Genomic DNA, 22,489 nt, shown 5'->3' on the forward strand with positions numbered 1-22,489 from the left:
ATTCGAGCCCCAGTTATTGCTTACTTTCTACTGCAGCACAGATGCATATGTTGACATCAAATATAGATGACAGTTTTCATTCTTATTGCTTAAACTGGCACTTGCCTTCTTCTAACCTTTTCCAGAATTGAGATTGTTCCATACATTTTAAAATGCAACCACTGCTTTTCTATCACTCAGTTGTTCAGGAAATTATATTCTTCCTTCTGTGTCTGTCTTCAGAATTTTATTTGTTTAAGCGGAGGCCCGGGAGAAATGCTCCAGATGCATGTCTTTCTTGTGGGAGGGAGGAAAGGGAGTACCCAGAGGAAAACCCAACAACACAGGGGAGAAAATGCACAGAACACAGAAGGCACTCCGAACGAGAAAATCGAACTGAGAACTTTGCTGTGAGGTGACAACATTAACCGCTGCACCACTGTGCCGCCCTGTGCAGAAAAAGAGAGAGGGAAAAAAAATGTCTGATCAATCTTTAGTTTGTTGCACTATCATTGAAAAAAAGAGTTAAAAAATAAAAATAACTCAATCAAAAATTGAAGAAGCATAATAACCCAAAACTGAAAGAATGAAAGCATATCATACATATAAATGAAGTAGAACTGAAAATAAATAATTTGTACAATAAACACAAATCTCAAATAGAATATACTAAAAACAACTATGGTTCACCTCCACACCCATTTCTGGAATTGTTTTCAATCCAGCTCACACAGAAATTAAAGTTACTATACAAACAGGCATACACAGCCTTTTCTTCCACTTCTTGTTTTGTATTTACACCTTGTCCTGACTGTGACACTACTGTCTTTAGTAGATCTTCAGATTAAAACCCTCTTATTTTTAAGTACATTCCTGAATTATAATAGGCAGCTCTTTGACAATGAGAGATAACATTTTGGTAGTGAACCATATTATCTTGGACTGCTTAGCAAAATAAGTACTGAAGAAACAGGTGAGTTAGGATGGGAGTGACTGACTCATTCTTACTTGCTTATTCTAGTGGGAGGGAGACAGAGCGACTACACCGCTTGATTTGCTCCCAATGGATGCAGGACACCCAGCAAGCAGAAGAATGGGTGGTAGTATCCATGCCAGCTAAACTAAACATAGCACAGTATTCTGTTATGCACCCCTATGGACTAGTATTGTGGGAAAACGCAGATGTCAGGTTATTACAGAAACAAGCATGTAGGCTGGATGATATCCATACCATCTTCTTTGGCTACTTGGATGGTGGATTATTCACAGCTCAGCTGTTGCCACTAAGCCACACGTTGCCTAAGCGATTGAGCTGCTACAAGGTTAAGTGGGGCACAGGCAATTCATAAGTGGTAGAAAACTAATATCCAGTGGAGTAGATGAGGACAGCTGATCTGCAGCAGACAGAAGTGCAAAACGCACCAAGCAAAATAATCCTGGTGGACTTACAAGATGGTCGCACATTGAGTAACAGCTTAATTTCAGCTCTCCCAGTGTGAAAACAGAAACTCAGAACAGAGAGACAGTTCTGGGTAAATTTCAGTAACTAGCTATTAAGTGAACTGCTTGGATGCCAGCAAAAAAGAAATGCAGAGAACTTGAACGAAAATCCATCACAAATGGTGAGGAAAAACACTGATTGCGAAGAATTCTGCAGCTGTTCAGCAAAAAGCAGTGCAAGCTCCAGCTTTGGTGCAAGACATGACTTACAGTAGCCTAGAGGAACTAAATAAGTCAAATGTAGACAGAGCTGATTCAAATAAGCAAAACACTGAAGAAGTATATCAACTCAAATATCAAAAGGCTGGAAAAAATGGAAGACACTTTAAACAGATATTCAGATGAGGTGATAAAGCTGCAAAAATTAGAGGTTGAAATGAAGAAAAGACTGTCCTAGTATGAGACTGCTTAGGAAGAAATGTTTTAAAAAATAATAGAATTAGAGGACAGAGCACATAGGGAAAACCTGGGATTTTCTACTGTACTGGATAAGCTGTTAGGAACAGGCTTGCATTAATTTTATGAAAGGACAAATACGTAATTGGACTGGTATTCGACAGCAGGAGTAGTTAGTTGAAAGGGCACATCATATGTATGCTCCAAACCTGGCTATGAGACAGCAGCTTAGACCTTAGTAGTAAAGATGCTATCCTACCAGCAGAAGGAGTTGATTCTGATAAAACTGTGGCAGAAGGACAAAATACTAAAAGCAGGAGACAGCAAAGTGTGGAGAATGATACCATCGTACACCAGGCAGAAGAGGAGTAAATTCATTCCACTGTTCAGTGAATGTTGAGACACAGGTATATAATTTAGACTGTTGTACCAAGCTGTCTTCATGGTATTCTTCCCTGGAGGGACAAAATAATTTTTTGATGAAGTACATGCTAAGGAGTAAATAGAAAAGTTTGCCCAAGAAAAAGTGAGATGTGAAACTGAAGGAGATTCTTCTTCAGTGGAAAATTATGGAGAGAAGAAAGGCAGCATGACAGTTGACTAGAAGAATCATGAGTACTTTGGAAATGAAGCAGAGGCAGGATTTGATAGATGGAGATGAACAGTAATTAAACCAATAACTTAATGTAGGATCACAATGCATTAATTATATTTGTGAAATATGACAGAACAAGAAAATCTGGAAATATTGGACTTTTTCAGATTTTGTTGGACTTGTGGGGTACTCTGAAGTGTATGCCCTACTTCATGTCATTAATGTTTGGAAAATGCTTTAAGAGGGGAAGTGAGGGGAGAAAGTTAACTGTAAGTAAATAAAACATTTTTTTCTTAATAGTACTATTTTTGTGACGTATGGTTTTATTTACATGGTAAAAAGTAAACTTTGCTCAGTTAATTTTAAGTGTAATGGGGATTGTAAATAGGTGCTTCTGTTGTTCTTTTATTCACATTCTTCCTCCCTTCTGTCCTTTTCTTGTTCAGTTTTAAGAAATGTAGGTACTGCAATGTAAAAAAAGCCTGGTTAAAATAGCATGACAAAAGAAAAATGAATCTGCTTTTTCTCATTCTTGCAATGGAGGAATGACTAGAATAAGGACCTTAGATTGATTTAGTAACAAGTTTTAAGAGAAAGCAAGTTAATGAAAAAAGAATATGAATATTATGAGGCTTTTTTTCTAGCAAATGAATGTATGGTTAGTAGCAATTCTGTATCTGGCCCTTGTGTCACCGTGGAAACAATCTGATGAAGAGAAATTGACTGTCTGGTTCTCATGTCTCCATGGAGACAATCTGATAAAGAGAAGTTGTTTACAGTCTGGTGGAGAGTGATTGGCAAGGGGTGGGGTGGGGAGACAAATTGGCTCGGAGATAATCTTCACTGAAAGTATTCAGGGGTTTTCCCAGCTGGGAGAGCTATAAAGATAAGACAAAACCAGTCAGCACTTGGTAGAAGCACAGGCTGCACCATGCATCTTAGCATGGATAAACTTTCTTTTACTTCAACTCAAGTGTATGAGTGTTGCTATCAGTTTGGGACATTTGTTCCTATTTGGGGAATAAAACTTCAATATTTGATGATGTACATGCTTTTGTGTGTTAGTATTAAATTAATAGGTTTTAGGGGTGTATTGGGGGGTTGTTTGTTTTCTTGTTTGAGGGCTTTCAGTAAAACAAAAAGTTTTGTAGGATGTGACATAGGCTGAAATAGATATGATAAGAAACAACTATATAGAGGTTCAACCTGCCAGTGTATGCATGTAACACAAAAGCTGGAACTAGACATTTCACAAAAAAGGTGTTGTACATAAAAGGTAGGAATAATAACTTCTTAATACAGTGATGCTTTTTGTAATGTCTTTAAATGTCAGTGGTCTCACAGATAAATATAAAAAGAAAGAATAGTGAACCATATTAAAAATGTAGAGTGGAAATAGCTATGTTGCAGGAGAAAGACTTGGAAGGAACTGAAGATGTGAATTTGATAGGTTTTCAGGATGGTTACTCAGTGGAATATCTGGGACAAAGGAAAAGAGGAGTACTTATATTAATTGCAAGAGGAGCTCCAGTAGTGATAGAGGATGATAAAAAAGGTAATAATGGTAGATTTGTAGTGCTAAGGGGCTACTGGCAAGGGAGGAGGATTACACTCACATGTATTTATATTCCACGTAAAACAGCAATAATGGAGCTTAAGAAAATTTTAGGAGAAATAATCATGGAATTTGATTTGCTGTAGTGAAGATGTGTCTGGGGAGCCCTGAATGGAAAATATAACAAAGGAAGGTAAAGTTTTGAAAAAAAATTCTGAAATATTTGGCATGGAAGATATGAATTCGGTAATAGGAGTTTTGAGTGAATTTACTTATTATTCCCCAAGATATAAAAACTGGGCTAGGCTAGACAAAGGTTACATTTCACAGCAACATGTGTATTTAATTGAAGGTCTTACTACACACCTAATAACTGTTTCAGACCATGAAACAATAATAACTAAAATAAAAACACAGGGTGGTGAAATAAAAATGAGACACTGGTGCTTTCCCACCTATCTTTTGAAAAGAGAAAAATTTAAGGGATGGGCATTTGAGATTATTACAGAGCTATTCAAGATGAGAAAATTTTCTTTTGAAAATATAGCTAGGGAGTGGGATAACATTAAGGCAGAGTTTAAAAATAGGGTGGAAATAAAAGAAAGGAGCTATAGTTAAAAAGTAACACAAATTATTTAGAGGGACTGACAAATGTTAAAGTATTGTAGAATGGGGATTCTCACAGCACAAGAAGAGGATCAGTTGCAGAATGCTAAGCAGAAAATAAGGGACTACCTTGATAATATACAGGAGTTTATAAAGATCACTGTTAAGCAACTGTTTTTTGATAAAAGCACTAGAGCACAATGACTCGGGCAACAGAAAGTAGAAAGGGCTGTCGTGAAGCTTGTGGAGCCTATAACAAGGAAGGTGACAAGAGGTCCTGTAGAAGTATTATTAATATTTCAGAAATTCTAAGAAAGTCTGTATAAAGCAGAGAAATATGGAAATCATGAAAAGATACAAATGGAAATGTTTATGGAATTATTAAGTATGGCAAGGTTAGAGGTAGATGAGGTTGAATTACTGACAGGATAGGAAGAGATGAGATAAAAATTGAGATGTATAACCAATAGATGGTATTCCTGTGGAAGGTTGGAAGCTAGGAGGGAAATAAACTGATAAACATTTGGAAGCTGTAGGTGGGTCTTGATGCATAGAAAGCATTTGACAGAGTAAGTTGGGACTTTATCAGTAAGGCAATGGAAGCATTTGCATTTCCTGAAAAAATGATAAGGCTGATTAGGAGGATATATGAGGGATTGGATGCAAAATTTAAAGTGGGTGGTGTCTTCTCTGATAATTTCTGCTTGAGCAGAGGAACCATACAGGGGTTTCATCTTTCCCCTTTATTTGCATTATATTTAGAACCATTGACAAAGAAAATAAGGAATTCAGAAATTCAAGGATATAATTGGCATGGTAGGCAAGAAAAGCTTGCTTTATTTGCAGATGATATTATTTTATACCTGACAAAACCTGACAGAGATATTATAGTGTTATGGTACATTTTGAGACAGTTTCATATCTTTTCAGGATACAAAATTAATGAAGCTAAAACAAAAGCTTACTTTACCTCTCTAACTCTGCAATATCTTGGTTCTCCTGCTACCTGTCAAATAGATTCCATTCATCTTCATACCCTCAGCCAAGAGTCCCTTCATTCTGTTGAAAGTTGGCTTACTTCCAACCAGTTGCTACTGAACCCAAAGAAAACCACTTTTCCTATCCCCCCCTACAACTCTCGAACATCACAAAGCTACCTTGTCTGTCTCCTCCCTGAACAACATGTTATCGATGACCATCTAAAGTTCAATCTCCACACTCAGCAGTGCATTAAAAAGACCCATCTAAAGCTAGGCCTGCTATACAGGCATAATAAATACCTCACAAATGCTTTCAGACTCTCCATTGCACAATAATTCCTACTGCCCACACTGCTCTATGTAGCCCCTATTCTTACATGCCTCCAGTCTAATCTTCTAAACTAGAACTTACCTATAACAAAATTGCATGATTTGCCTCCAACCAACCTTACCACACTCATTACTGCATAGCCTTAAAAAAACTGCAGTGGCTGGAATTTCATCACCAAATTCTAGTAACCCAGCTTCTCATGGCTCATTCAGTCTTAGATGAACCATCATCTTGTCCCTCTCATCCAGTTTTACACTCCCAACTGCGTTCTCCGTAGCTCTCACCAGAATCTATTGCAAGTTTGTAAGTCCAGTAATAATATTAGCAAATGCTTGAAATAAATTACTCCTAAATGTCAGATGTATCACAAACCTTAACACCTTTAAAATACCATTAAAAGATAGCCTCCATAAATCATGGTCATGTTTCTGTTATGACCCAACATAATCTATCTTCCTGTCTTCTATAATTCCTGCCTTCTTCTCCCCCCCCTCTCTGTGCTGCTTCCTCCATGTAATAAAATAACTTTACTAACAGACTGTTGTCCTCAGCTTCTACTCAGTAGTCCTTTCACTGACTTCTTACCTTGGGATTTCCTCCTGTATATACTTTTGTACTTATTTTCTCTGTTTCTCTTTACTTTTTTGCTATTTTGTGATCTCCTGTTGCATATGTCTTCATATTTACGTTTGTGGTAATTGTCTGTACTCTATTATCTCATACATGTTGTAGTTTCTCATTATCCTGTTTTTGTCTGATTTTCTTCTGACATATTTGTACTGTGTACGTTTTATATATAATTCTGTTCACCCTTAATAATTGACCTTATTTACTGATAGTTATTATATACTCTTGTCTGTGTTGTAACAACTGACCATGCTATTTACTAGTTGTTTCTTGTACTATTGGTGCTTTTCTCCTTGGGTCTCTGCTGAAAAAGGGCTTCAGCCCAGTCGGACTAACCTGGTTAACAAATGTCAAATAAATAAAGGTAATAGTGGTAAGTTATGTACCCACATAGGAATTGGTTCAGCAATATCCATATATGTTAGGTAGTCCAATCTCACCTTCATTTTTACATATGGGTTCGGAGCTGATCCTCGGCTCTGACTCGGCCGATTTTCAAGCTCGAACACTTCTGGTTGGCTTGTGGCTAAGCAGGTATCTCATGGTGCACCAGTGCAATCCCCAGATCTTGTTTGCAGCGTTGAGTTCAGATGTGCTTCTCTTGGCTTTGCCCAAGTTTTTGAAAATTTTCATTATTCTAGTATCTTTTGCACAATTATTGAATATATACATTATAGGACTTATCTTTATTGTCTTGTGGTTGTTGTGTGACCTTATTAGTGGTATCCTGTGTACCAATAGTTAGGCGCAATTGTGCTTTACCTAAACCGTTAGTTTTGGCGGTTTCGCCTTTTTTCCTGCTATTTACAGTTAGGATTTACCTAAATTGCCTTGTGGCCTTGTGTGACTAGTATAGTAGTCTCCTCTATTCAGTAGTTAGACACACTTGCTTTTTTCTTGTCTAGAGAATTCGTTTGGCGAGTTTGCCATTTTTAATCAATAGGGGCTCCTATTGATTATTTCCTGTCAAGCAATTATAGTTGACTGGTGGTCTTTAGCAGGGACCCACTAAAGTCTTAATTTCTTACACTTGTTAATTGCTACCCTTGAGCGTGTGTGTGTGTGTGTGTGTGTGTGTGTGTGTGTGTGTGTGTGTGTGTGTGTGTGTGTGTGTGTGTGTGTGTGTGTGTGTGTGTGTTGTGCCTTCTTGGTCTGTTTGAATTAGAAGATCTGGTTCTTCACAGGGCTAGGCCCGTTTAACTTAGAGGACCCAGTCCTCATGTTGCTTCCACTGTATTTTATTTAAAATATTCTCCTGTGTGACTGAATCTGTCTAGTGTTTAGTGGAAAATCTAGGTTTCTATCTTACACCAGGCTAGGCCCGTTTAACTTAGAGGACCTAGTCCTCATGTAATTCGTCTGTAGGGCTAGGCCCGTTTTAGTTAGAGGACCTAGTCCTCAGTCATTTTCTTTCTCTTTCTTTTTTTCCCTCTGATTGCTTGTGGGTTGCAATGTCTAAGGATAGCAAGGAGCACAAACCCTCTGGGTTTAAAAAATGTATGAAGTGCTCCCAGAAAATGTCTTTGACTGATGGCCACAATAGCTGTGTCTACTGTTTGGGAGCCATCCATTTGCAAGAATCATGTTTGTTCTGTCATGCTTTCTCTCCTAGAGTGTTGCAGGAGAGAAAGAACAAATTGATACTCAGGGGTCTTTTGAATCCATCCTTTGAGGAAGCTTTGTCTGGTTCTTTGGCTTCCTCGACTAAGTCAAGATCTGACTTAAAATCTAAAGGTTCAAAAAGGCCTTCTCCAGCACCGGAAATAGGAAATTCACCCCGAGGATCACCTCTGTGGCTCTGCTCGACAGTGGCACAGGAAAATAATTTCCTTGGGTGGCAAAAGCCAGGGTACCTTTTTGGCTGGGCTTGTATAGCCCCCAGGGCCGATAGCCTAGTACCTACCTATGAACTGGCTACTGTTTCGGAGCCACCTGCCAAATTAATAAAACCTGCCTCCTTGACTCCTCAGTCTTCGGAGCCAAAGGAGAGCACTGTGGTTTCGGAGTCGGTCACAGATACTTCGGTGCTGACTGCTGAATCCTTGCAGATAGTTGACTGTGCTTCTCGGAGCCAGTCTGTAGAGTCCCGACCGGTCTCTTTGATGGTCAAATCTCCAGTGCCTGCTAGGTCGAGATCCCCAACCTTATCTTTCAGGTTTTCCAGGAGTCTTTCAGAAGAAGATGAGGAGAGGGTAGTACTGAAACTCCTCAAGTCATCCGCCCTGCCTAAATTTTTGTTGGCTCCAACCCAATTGGCCTCGAAGCCACTCGAACCAGTCTTGTCTCCATCCATGATTCCTCCTCTGAGCCATGTTGGTTTTTCGGAGCCGGAGTGCTTGTTACCAATGGAGGAACCCTCGGTTCTGGATCCCCTTGCTGTTGCATTGGAGCCGAGTTCGGCTCCGATGCGTTTGGCTCCATCAGTCATGTCCAGGGACTGAAGCTCTTCTGTCTGCGCCGAGGGGGAGGTTTTGAGTCGATCTTCATCAGTTCCAAGCCTTCCTCTTGGTGCATCTGCCAGGGTGAGCTCGGACCCTGCATCTATCTCGGAGCCGATGGCTCTGGCTCTGGCACCGCCCTTTGTCTCTTCGGAGCAGGGACTATCTTTGGAGCTGGAGAGATCTGCTTTTGAGTTGATGAGGAGTGTGCTGTCACAATCTACAACCCCTGCCAGTGGTACAAGCACTCTTCCCCCCAGGGCTCCCACTTCGGTCTCAGTCCCTACTCTCTCCAGAGACAGCAGAGACCCACAGCCTCAGGAGCCACTGGTAGGTGGTCCTCACTCTTCTGGGGCATCCCCAGAAGGTCCTTTTGAGGAGCCCCCGCAGAAGAGAGTATGCAAGAGGATGCATATTGACTCCCAGGATGAGTCTCTGACATCGGACACTGACCTTGATGAGTCGGAGAGGTCCCCTAAGTCGTCTTCTGATGATGTCTCCTTTGTGGACATTCTAGAGATCCTTAAACAGAGGTGCGACTAGCCCACTGTCAACTCTTCTGATGAGGAGTCACTGTACCTAAAGGCTTTCGGGTCTCAACCCTTTCCTCTTGGGTGTCTGCAACTTTCAACGAGCTAATGGATCTGGTTAGTCAGAAGGTGTGGGATACTCCCGATGCCATGGAGCCAGTACCTAGAAGACCAAATAAGTTCCTGTCTGCCCCTCCTGGAAAAGAATTCTTATCTAAGGGTGTTCCTGTAGATGCCATGGTGGTGGCGGCAGCCACGAAGAAGGAGTTGGCGAAGACGTCTTCCTCTGTACAGCCACCAAACAAGGAGTCTAGACAGATGGACAGATTTGGGAAGCACGTATTTAGTTCAGCGGCCTTTACACTTCAATCCCTGAACTATCTTACCCATTTCACGAGGTTGCAGAGGGATCTCCTCAAGGAGTTAGGAGATTCCATACAGGGTGCTTGTCCTGAGGGAGTCCTGGATAGGATCTCTGCTCAGTTGTCCACCCTAAATTCCATAGTTAACTCCTCCATGTGGCTCATATCTCATGCGGCTGATGGAGCGAGCAGAGCAGCAGGTTCAGGAGTTGCCCTTAGGTGCCACTCCTGGATGCGCTTGTGTAATTTTGCGGAGCCGTTCAAGTCCACCTTCACCAATTCCCCATTTGATGGTTTCTCCTTGTTTGGTTCGAAGGTGAAAGATACACTCACTCGGGAGTCCATTTTACTGTCCCCTCTCGACCATACCCCAAAGGTCCAAGGGGAGGGATGATGTGGTTCAAAAAGTCCCAGAGGGCCTTTCCAGACACACAGAGTGAATCCTCCTTCAGAGGCAGAGGAGGAGGAAATGTAGACATTGCCGTAGAGGCAGGGGTGGTCCACAATATCAGCAAGGCCGTGGTTCCTTTCATGGGCGGCCTTATCAGTGCTCCTGATGTGGGGCCCAACTGCGTTTCCCTGGGGCCAGTCGGGGGTCGCATCTCTTTGTATCCAGAAGCCTGGCTAAATTTAACCCAAGACAAGTGGGGGTACAAAGAGTCATTACCAGAGGATATATCATACCCTTTTCCCTTCCACTATTTGTTCCCAAGATGATCCCAGATGTTCCACCCAATCACAGGGATCAGGCAACTGTGGAGATCAACAAGTTGCTCTCAAAAAGAGTCATCCAGCCCGTGCCAACAGACCAGATAGGATACGGAACTTACTCCACATTCTTTTTAGCCCCAAAACAAACCGGAGACTGGAGGCCAGTAATGGACATCAGCAGATTAAACAAATTTGTGAAAGAGGACAAGATGTTCTTCATCAGACTGACATCAGGGCGTCAGGGTACAATGCGCACCGACCGGCCATCCCCCCCCCTTTTTTTTTTGCCGCATGGTCCGATGCAGAAGCGCGTTGCAAAGTGCCTGCGGCTGCGAAAAAGCGCACTAATAGCGCGAAGGGATTACTGTGTTGGTGGTGAGGCTTGAGCAATTATAATATGCCATTGTTGGTGTCACTCCTAGTTCAGCAGGGTCTGTGCCCAAGAAGCACATGCTTAAAATGGCAGAAAGATTTAATTTTGATTAGGGGTCTTGCCCTTTTGATAAGAGGCCTAGGGGTGGAGCCAGAGTGGGAGTTTGAGCAGGTTTGAGATGTTTCATGTTTCAGAGTGGAAGGTCAGGACTTCTCTGATTCCAGGAAAAGGCTTAGAATTTTTTTGCTTTTGCCCCAGCACTAGGCCCTTTGGCTATGTCCCTGTTCTGGTGCTGTGGAAGATGTGCAGAGGCAGAACTTAATCCTGATTCTTTGCCTCCTGCTCCTGCTAAAAAACCGGATAGGATAGGTGTGGGTAGGCTCAACTGTTAGTCAGGGACCTAAGGGTGTCAAGGGCCTCTGTGTAAAAATCCCGGTTCCTCCAGATAAAGAGGCAGAGCTTTGGATAGATGGGAAGAAAGTCTATAGGGCTTTGAATTGCCAGTTTCACATGAAATAATATCAAAATCTTCTTTCTCTCAATTGAAGTCTAAGGTAGATGCTCTGGGGGAGGGCATTGTGTGTAAGAAGAAGCAGATTTGTGCATGTCTCTGAACAAGTGGGTAAGCATTCTTTACAAGCAGGCACGCCTGGCTGAGGATCAGATCTGACCATGTTAAGACAAGACAAGGATTTTTGATCCCTTACACCTGATGCAGTCTTGAAGAAAATGGAAGACAAGGCTAAGTCTTATGCAGGCTGTCTGTGTTAAAGATTTGCAAGTTCAGCCTCAAGTTTAATCCTTCTTGCCTGGCAGCACCTTTGGGAGGGAAGGTGGCACTCTTCAAGGAAAAAATGAGTATCATACACCAAGGTTACAAGTTTTATTTCCATACCTTGCTCCTTTCAAAAGGCGGACACATTCCCTCTCTCAAAAAGAGAGGCCTAGTACCAAAGAAGGGGAACGGAGACCAGACCAATTTTTTATTATCCTCAACACACATCTGGACATCATTCCCCCAAAAAAATGTTGTTGACGCAGCTTTTTTTTTTTCTCTGGGCAAAGATCACTGGATGGTGACTCTGGATCTCAAGGACCCACCTTCACCTTCATGTTCCTATCAGGCAGTTGCAGGAAGTATCGCTGCTGGGGACTTCTCATTTATCATCTCTCTGCATTGCCCTTTTGGCTTATCTGAATACAGATCTATCCTTATTTGGACGATTGCCTGATTCTGGCCCAAGAGAAAGGAACAAACTTCATCAAATACAGCATAAAGTCCAGTCTAGTACCCTCTCAGGACATGTGTGCTTTCTGGGTGTGAGACTGAATCCCAGATGGCCGGAAGCTACAATGGTATCTCAAAATGTATGGACACAGCACTGCAAGATATGGACATTCTAACGACAGATGCCTCAGACAAAGCTTGGGAGCTCATCTAAAAATGGAGTGGGTACAAGACACACGTGCCCCCCAGGACTTCAACATCTGCATTCAACTTGAAGGAGATGTTAGCAGTCCAATTTGCATTAATAGCTTTCAAGGACTTCTACTTCTTCCAGGGCAGGTGTTGGTACACAACACACAACACATGTGGTACATACATCAACAAGCAAGGGGAACGATTTATTTCAGGCAAGGTTTCTGCGGGGCACAGAACTCCTTAGCAGATGTGTTTGAAGCAGACAAATTATCCCCCCCCCACGAGTGTTGGATTGTCTCATTCAATTGGAGCAATCTTCATGTGTAATTGGCCTCGACAGCACTGGTACCCATTACTGAGAAGTCTGATCTCTCTGCATCTAACAGCCTGGCATATTCTGTTTTAAACCCTGGAGGGTCTCAGCTCCACAGAGAGGGCAAAGAATATAAGACCCCACGAGAGCTCCTACTCCTGCTTGGGATGCCTGCAGCTACTGCCGAAGTTGAAAATTTGTCATGAAGACTGCTTTTTTGTGCCATTAGTTGAGCCTTTCTTAATTTTCCATAAGGATAGGGTATCAGTGGTTTCTAGTGTGCTTTTAAAACCAAAATTCATCATTTGCTCTAGTGTGGCTTTAAACCAAACTATTTCATTACCTTTTATGCTTTGTTTCATTTGCTTTGGGGGTTCTCAGGGCAAGCCTGTTTCAAAACAAACTATTTCTAAGTGGATTGGGAAATTCCAGCTGGGATTAGGCCTCATTCACTAGGGCTACTGCCACTTCTACAGCTTTTTTTGGGGGGGTGGCAACTAAATATTTTTTAGGCAGCTACTTGGTGGAGTTCAGTGCATACTTTCTCTAAGCATTTCCACCTTCCACTTTACCTAAAAGGGCTGGTTTGCCACTTTGCCATCCTCCCTTACCTCTGCTTTGGGATTCTACCCATATGTAAGGACTGCAGCAATGAGATAGATAAAGAACATACAGTTTTTTGTACCTACCATAAATAGATGTTCTGTAGTTAGAGGCGGTTGTGTGGTGGGTTGTGAATATTGTGGATATTGTATATATATTGTACTTTTTGGATGGTAACACTGCAGTCAATATTCACGTTGTTAGAGAAAAACTATTGGATGTGCTGTCTAGATCTCCAAGACGCCTACTACCATATAAAAATGGACAAGGCATCAAGGAGGTATCTGTGCTTCTGGCTGGGAGCCAGCCATTATCAGTTTCATGCTCTGCCCTTTGGTCTCACCACAGCCCCCAGGGTGTTCACCAAATGCGTGGCAGTAGTGACAGCTCACCTGAGATCTCAGGGATTCCAGGTGTTTCCATATTTGTACGACTGGCTCCTGACCGCCCCCATCAGGCATCTACTTCTCCAGAATAGGGATATCACCATCCAGCTTTGTGCTCAACTATGGATCTCCATAAATTGGGAAAAATCTGCATTACTGCTCTCACAATCTGTAATTTTTATAGGTGCAGAGGTAGACACAGTGGATATGACAGTTCGTCTTCCCACCGAAAGAGCAGAAAACCTCATCTCACAAATTCAGTGACTTCTCTCACTTCGGAAGGTCAAAGCAAAGTGGATTCTTCAACTTCTTGGAACGATGGCCTCAACCATTCTGTTAATACCTCTAGCCAGGTTTCATATGAGAATCCTTCAATGGTTCCTGTTCTCCCAGTGGTCGTTCCAATACCTACCACTGAATCACTCTATTCTGCTGACAGAATCATACAAAAAGGACCTTTGTTGGTGGACAGCCCCCAACAATTTGTTCACGGGAGCTCCCTTTGTGCCTGCCCAACCCATTGCCACTGTGACCACAGATGCCTTCCAGGTCGGATGGGTTGGGCATTATCTGAGCAGGACGGTCCAAGGCACATGGCAAGAACCCGAGGCTCATCTGCATATCAACATTCTGGAGATGAGTGCGGTGCTTCTGGCTTTGCAAGCACTTCAGGACCTTCTTCCTCCAGGGACGATTGCGATACAATCGGACAACATGTCGGTTGTGTGGTATATCAACAAACAGGGCAGTACCAGATCTTACCCACTCTGTTGGGAAGCCATGCGAGTTTGGGAATGGGTGATTTCTTCTCAGCGCTTTCTGGTGGCAATGCACATTCCGGGGACAACCAACGTGATAGCCGACAAGCTGAGCCGGGCAGTCCTGCTGCCCCACGAGTGGTCTCTGAAATGGGAAATAGTGGAACAGATTTTCCTAAAATGGGGACAGCCTTGCTGCGACCTTTTTGCCAGTCCAGTCAATGCCAAATGCAGCAGTTAATTTTCCCTAATTCCCCCTTTGGGGGAAGCACCCAGAGACGCTCTGGTACACAATTGGCCCACGGGACTTCTCTGTGCCTTCCCTCCTTTTCCTCTAATTCCCAAAGTGATACAGAAAGCCAACCAACTAGGAAGCAAGTTGATCTTCATTGCTCCTTACTGGCCTCGTCAGGTCTGGTTTCCCTTCCTCGAGCCTCTTCTCCTGGATGATTCTTGGATCCTGGACCCAGTTCCAGATCTACTGACCCGCATGTCGGGTTCGCTACACCCCACTCTGCACACCCTCAAATTGACAGCTTGGCTGATCCAGTTCCATCTCTAGTCAAGCTTCATGATGTTTCATCATCAGTGTCCCATATTCTTTTATCCTCACACAAATCATCAACCAGAAGGCTGTATGACAGTAAGTGGAAAAGGTTTTCTATTTGGGCACAGAAACTGAATGTGGATCCTTACACCACTCCCATTCCCATCATTCTGGAATTCCTTTCGGAGCTTTTTCAGCAGGGATCTGCCACAGCCACCATCAAAGTACAATAGGTGGATACTTCACATTTTTATTTGGGGTCTCCAAATGTTAACTTGTGTCGCATAAGTTATGTAAAACCTTCTAGAGAGGAGCCACCTTGCTGAGACCACCTTTACAGGAACCTGTGGCTTCTTGAGACTTAAATTTTGTGTTGTCCAAACTAACATCCCCTCCTTTTGAACCATCTCATTCGGCTTCCATAAAGTATTTGTCTTGGAAGACTGTGTTTTTGGTAGCTATTACATCAGCCAGATGTGTTTCTGAGCTACATGCCCTGTCTATTAAACCACCTTATTTAGTTTTTCATAAAGACAGGGTTTTTTTACTTAACAATCCTTCATTGTCCCCAAAGTTTGTTCTTCTGTCACATTGAACCAGTCCATTGAACTCCCAGTCTTCTTTCCCAATCATAGCAATGCAGAGGAATACCGTTTTCACCAGTTGGATGTTCACAGACAGCTGCATTTCTATTTGCAACGGACCAAAGAATTTCGGAAGTCAGACCAGTTGTTCGTTTCCTTTTCTGATTCCAGATTGGGTTTGCCAGTTTCTAAGTTGACATTCTCTAACTGGATTTCGAGTTGCATAGCTTTCACCTACAGCTCGGAGGGCAGACCCTCTACCAGGTCTCTGTCTACCTCTGCAGCCTTTTCAAGCCAGGGTACCGATTGATCATATCTGTGCAGGAGCTACGTGGGCTACCCCTCACACCTTTATTACTCATTATAAGTTGGGTTTGGCTTCTAGGGTAGAGCACCCTTTGGCTCCACGGTGCTCAGGAGTATCTTCCAATGAGCTACCCAAGAATCAGGCGCTAGGGACGCTGTCCCATATGTAAAAATGAAGGTGAGATTGGACTACCTAACATAAAGAAGTTATGTGCTCACCATAACATTCCATGTTGGTAGTCCATCACACCCTTCATTTGTACCAACCCTCCCTCCTGCCCCCATCCTGGAAGATCTGGAGGTAATATTATACATTTTTTGGTTGGCGACCCTTTAGTATTGGTTTGTTGGTTAAGGGTTTCTTTCTATCTCTTTCTATTGCTAGAGAGCAGCAAACTAGATCTGGGGATTGCACTGGTGCACCATGGGATACCTGCTTAGCCACGAGCCAACCAGAAGTCTTCGAGCTTGAAAATCGGCCGAGTCGGAGCCGAGGATCGGCTCCAAACTCATATGTAAAAATGAAGGGTGAGATGGACTACCAACATGGAACGTTATGGTGAGTACATAACTTCTTTTTATGGGGACATGATAAAAGAAGTATTTAGGAGTATGGATTAAAAATGATTCTGCTGTGGCAGCTAAGGATATGTGGGAAGAGACTAAACAAAAGATGATACAAAAACTGAGAAAAATGGAAGCTTTGTTATATGGACATGGATAGTAAGATACAAGCTGTTAAAGTATTTTTAGTCCCATTAGTCTTATACTCAGGTCAGGCATATTTTTATCAACCAGAGGAAAAGTTGTGGATAGCAATTAATAAAGAGCTGAAAGACTTTATCTGGGAAGGGAAGACAGCAAGAGTCAAGTGGGATAAGCTGATTCTTCTAGTAAACAGGGCAGATTGGGATTACCCGATTTGAAGGGGTATTTCAGAGATGCACAGTTAAGGCTCCTATACATAGCACAAGCAGAAAACTATAATTTAAAGTGGAAAGGGATGATGATGAAAGTGGGGAAGCTGAAGAAACAAGGAGAGACTAGGATTTTGGATGCAGGCCTTCAAGGAGAATAACAAAAGAATATTATATCTATAAAGTAGCAGAAAGTTTCCTAATAACTAAGCCAACAAGGGAATGGAGAAATGAGATTCTGCTAATAGGGATGACTGCATTTAGGTATGTAGACAATAGGCAAGATATATAAACAGTGCATCACCCTGGCTTCAAACCTTATTTCATTGTTCTTGCATTTTTTTTTTTGGTTCAGAAGAGTGCTTCCTTGACTACGGTGAAAGTCCATCATGGCAGACCTGAGTATTTCCTCAGAGAAATGCAGCATCTTTAGTATTGTTGACCTTTGTCTGTCAGAAAGGCATTCATATAACTCCTGGCTTCACAAACAATATTGTCAGCTTACTGGTGAGCTGGTATGACTGAGGTGCTCAGTTTAGTAACTGTAAATCAAATTGCAAAAAATAGTAGAGTTGATGTTACACTTTTTATCTTTTGCAGGTCTTTGGGTCACCATGAAAATGCTGGTTGGAGATATAACTCAGATAAGGAAGGACTACCCTCATCTTGTTGATAGAACTACAGTTGTTGCCAGGAAACTAGGATTTCCAGAAATTATCATGCCAGGTAAAAACTGAGGTTGGGTAAAAAGTTTTCTCATCATGCTTTCTGTGTAGAACTTTACAAAACAAGTCATTGAAAGTTGGCAAGAGTGTTTAAAAATCAGAAATGTCTTAATTCAAAATATGTAGTAATATTATTTCCTTATGAAAGTAATAGAATTGTTTTTTATCTGAAGTAATGGAATAATTATAAATGGCTCATTATCCATCATCTTGTGATGCAGCTAATTTAGACACATGTGAAGTATAAAATGATAATGCAAGATCCTTTACTAAAACTCCACAGTACCTAAAACCTATGTAACTTCAAGGCTGTACAACTAGGTTGTATAGATTAGAGGCATAGCTGGTCTGACTTATTTCCCTATAAACATTTTATATTGTAGTTAGGCATAGTTTGCCTAGATGAATGTAGGTAAAATGGAGAAAAATGCGGAATGGTAGCTGGCTCACCCAGTGCCCTGTGCAGTAACATGAGCTAGTACTCCATCCCCTTAAGTCTTTACTTGAAGAACAAAAAAAAAAAAGGACTTCTGCAAAATTTCAGGAAACCAATTGGATGGCATCCTGCCAACAGTGCTTAATCCACTCTCCCAGCTTTTCAAGTGAAGAACAAAAAAAATGTATGCTCCTTCTACTGGCACACCAACTAGGTGATCAGATACACAACACATACACCCCTCCCTCCTGCCCTGTCTAGTCAGGTCCCATTTCTGCTTTCTCTCATTTTAATAATTAAAAAAAATGTATTTCTTTAAACAGTAGCAAACTGCTTGCTACAGATGTAATAAGGAACGGCTACAGTTTATATCCTGGGTACTGCGGTGGTGGTGCTGCGGTAGCATTGTCACCTCACAGTAAGACGTTGTCCTGTTTGATTCTCAGCTAGAGCGTCTTGTGTGTGGAGACATGCGTGAATGGGTGTACCTTTGTTGAAGGTTGTGCGTCAGGGCCGGCAACTCGGTACGTAAAAAATCTACTGGCAATCATTAGCGGACCGGAGTTCCGCTGTGGTGACCCCTAACAGGGAAAAGCTGAAAGACACAACAACATGGAGTGCAGCAACATTTAGGTTTTAGTTTGAAAAAAGTTATCTCTTTTAAACTGTAGCAATCTGCTTGCTACAAATGTAGCAAGCAACTGCTGCAATTTATACACCAGACAGAACACTATAGCTCTCAGATTTCAGTTAAAAAAAGGTTTTCTTACTTTTAAACTGTAGCAAACTGCTTGCTGCAATTTAGACCACACATGGAGCACTGCAGCACTTAAGTTTGATTGCAAATGCAATACTGGCTTTTAAAAGCTGGTATGCATTAAAAAACATTCAGTTGTGCCATGAGCATTTGCCCCCTTTGCCCTGACCTAGCATCGGCAAAGGAAAAAATTATTTGTTATGGGGCAAGGGCAAGTTTCAGATTGTGAAAGTTATCAATGGAGTCTGCCACAAAACATAATGAACAGTTAGAAATACTGTGAGACAGAGCTCTATAAACATTTTATCATGTAATTAGGCATAGTTTGCCTAGCTAGATGTAGGTAAAATGCAGAAAAATGACACGGTAAGGGGCAAAGGAGTGTTTTATATTGGGAAAAGTATGAATGGAGTCTAACACAAAATGTAATGAGCAGTTACAAATACTGTGAGACAGATTATTTGTATTCACAGCAGAATGTTAAATAGAATAATTATTGATCCCCATTAGTTTCCTGAGCAAAAAAAAAAAAAATGGCAGAAAGTCTCAGTGTTCCTAAGTCACTCAGGTTTGAGTTCATCAGCCTGAAGGAAAGTTTCTTTATTTATGCTATTATTGCTGCATGCCTCAAAAAGGGGTGTTTAGCCTGTACACTTGTTGTTTTTTAAATATTTTTATTGAAATTTTATAAACAGGAATAATGAAACAAACTACTCACACAAGTGTCTACATCAGATTTATTATATACATTACAAATATCTGTTAAACAGCCACAAACTGCTCATAAAACAAAGGCAGATATTTATCTATTAATGAGTTCAGTTTTATGGTTTTTGCTATAGCAGGCAACTGAGTAAATGTCAGGAAAATCCTACTAGGATAGCTGAACTTTATTTGTGGTTAATCAGTCTCTTTAATTTATGGTAGGTGTGTACCCAAGAAGACTGAATGCTGTAATTAAATCAAAAGGTGCTTCAAAAAAGTATTAGTTTAAGGGTGTGCACAATTATGCAACCAGCTTATTGTACATTTTTTTATATTTTTTCCCCTAACAGATTTGTTTGTTTTTCAATTGAATTATACAGGTTATAGATCACATTAAAGTTGGGAAAAGTTTTGAAATGATTTATTGTGGTCTCATTTTTTTATATCACAAAAACCTGACATTTTAACAGGGGTGTGTACACTTTTTATATCCACTGTAGCTGATTGTAGAGTGTCTGCTGGCAGTGATAACTACCTTATACTCTGGGCAGAAGGGGGCACAGCAGGTAAATCTGTGCTAGCCTTTCCCAGGTGTGTGTCTGTGAAAAATCAAATCTCACAGTGTGTGTGTGTGTGTGTGTGTGTGTGTGTGTGTGTGTGTGTGTGTGTGTGTGTGTGTGCATGTGCATGTGAACTACTTGGAGCAGGGACACAAAGCACTAATTTCACAGAGGGGGTGCTGGTGGACTTGGCTTAGACACTCAGCTAAAGACCAAACCCTACAGCAGTATCAGTGGGGAGTCTTATTGGGGACCTGGGGGGAGTCAGATAGAGAAATCCAGACCCTGGGCTGAATGTGTGCCCTGTGTTCTGTTAAGGGAAATTGTACTTGGTGCAGAGAGCTGCATCAGGAAATATGTGTATATCCATTTGTATTTCAAGTGCACATCCCTCTCCAGTGTTAGTGGTAAGGATTGAGGCTCTTTGATTATTGGCCCAGAGAGAGGACATTACAATGTTGATTTACCATTTCCTACCAATGGGAACTTTGAAAACTCATCAGTTAGGGGCAGTCAGTATTCTCTGCTTTTAACTTCATTATAAATATCATTGCTTATATATAACTAAGCTGACTGGCAATTATGACACATTTCCATAACATTTGCACTTTGACACTATTTGATTGAAACTGTGTACGCAGTCAGGGTGGCACAGTAGTGCAGTGGCTAACATTGCTGCCTCACAAACTTGATTCGCTAGTTGGTTCATAGCTGTAATGCCTTCGTTTTGGAGTCTGTATGGGTTTTTGCTGAATATTTTGGTCCCCTGCCAGATCCCAAAGATATACCATTGGTGAAATCATAATCTCTAAGTTGTAGGTGTGCATGTGTTTGGAAATTGTGTGTGTGTGTGTGTGTGTGTGTGTGTGTGTGTGTGTGTGTGCATCCTGCAAATGAGTTCATATCCCATTCAGGATGAGCTTCCATGCCTTATGCCCACTGGACAGTTGGACAGACTGTGACTGCCCCACAACCCTGTTATGAATTATTAGCAAGAGGGTTAGTAGTAATTTTTCTTTTTCTTCTGTGCTGGTATAAATGTGGTGCATTCGCATGGTTCTCTGCTCATTTCCACAGAGCTTAGTAAAAATTGTCACCCTAAGCTATGTTCCAGAAGTGTCTCACTTCCGTCAAATGCCATCCAGGCAAATTTAAATTGCACTTGTTTAACTTATTTTAAGTAATCTGCTGCATCTAAAGCCATCTGCTGCTAAAAGAACAAAAATAAGAATCATTTTTTCACTTCTGCTGATTATTTTTACTGCATTTCATAAGAATCCTGTATCAGTTGTTACATTTCTCACACTTTAGTAGAGCTTGAAAGCTGAAATATTTCCACTGCTGCTGTAGTACTTAATTACATTGTGTGTGATAGTTTTACAGGACAAGTAGCATCTAGATTGTGTGGTTTCCCTGTACTTGAGCTCTAAAAGCAGTATTTTTAAATTTAGAGGGTTTTCTAACTACACCCTTGTTTCGGAAGAGTGATGTAGCAAACCTGAGTTGGCAGCTGCTGGCTGAAAGCTTATTGTGTGTTTTTCTGATTAGTCTGTAGACTTTGCAATTGTTCTAATGATTCTGTGTAAGCCCAGTGTTTGCTCTAGGCTGCTCTCACTTAGCAGCAGTTAGTAGTGCCTTGTATAGATGCAAACACTATAAAGTTAAAATTTCCCTTAGAAAAAACTATCTCTGCAACCTTCCCCAATCCTCCTGCTGCTCTAGGAGCATCTGAGTTGAGCACAGAGCAGCATCATCTTGTTGGATAGCTAGAGTTCACAATTGGTATAGCACCAATTCTTTGTCTGTCTGCTATCATCCCAGTCCAGTTAAATGTCCCCACTTTTCTCCTTGTTAAACCCATAGAAAAACACATGAAACCATGGATAGACACGTTCCTGGTATTTCTAAGACCAGCCTGGTAGACATGGGCATCCTGAAGCAGTGTAGCAGTTGTCTCATATAAGGTGACAGCTACTAAATCCTGAAACAAAAACACGGTATTTGAGAGATGTAGTTACACTATGAAAACTAAGATATGACTCTCACATACTGGCAAATCAAATGACAAACAGGTTGTCAGTACATACACATCATTTCCCTCACTAAATAAGATCTTTACACATAAACCCACATATGCTGAGGTACCCACAAGTAACTTACCCAAACCTCAGAGGCCTCCTTTACACTGCCGTCAACACCAACCATTACACATAAAAATGCACATCACAGTGTCTACACAAGCAAGCCCCTAAGCCGAAACACCACACTTTCCAACATCTTGGTCATAGGAGACTCCATTGTGAGACACATGGACTCACAAGGCTGTATAAAGAGAGGGTTACAGTCAGTTGCCTCTCAAGGGCCAGGATTCACCAGATCATGTTGGATTTCTCATCATAGTTCATGTGGGTGTAAATGACCTGAGATGTACCTCCTAGACTATATGAGGAGAGACATTACGGACCTCTCTGAATATGTATCACAGG

At 41.5% G+C, this 22,489-nt stretch overlaps 1 protein-coding gene across 1 annotated transcript in view; it reads left to right on the forward strand.

Moving 5' to 3' along the window:
* The window catches only part of DOCK2 (dedicator of cytokinesis 2), a 4,134,711-nt gene that overhangs the window by 827,300 nt on the left and 3,284,922 nt on the right, over positions 1-22,489 (forward strand). Inside the window, exon 13 of the mRNA XM_044069535.1 lies at positions 17,421-17,546. Within this exon, the coding sequence (XP_043925470.1) occupies positions 17,421-17,546 (126 nt within the window). The remainder of the gene's footprint in view (positions 1-17,420; positions 17,547-22,489) is intronic.

The sequence above is a fragment of the Protopterus annectens genome, chromosome 4.part0 (assembly GCF_019279795.1).
Source record: "Protopterus annectens isolate FY-2018-M chromosome 4.part0, PAN1.0, whole genome shotgun sequence".
NCBI classification, from domain to species: domain Eukaryota; kingdom Metazoa; phylum Chordata; order Ceratodontiformes; family Protopteridae; genus Protopterus; species Protopterus annectens.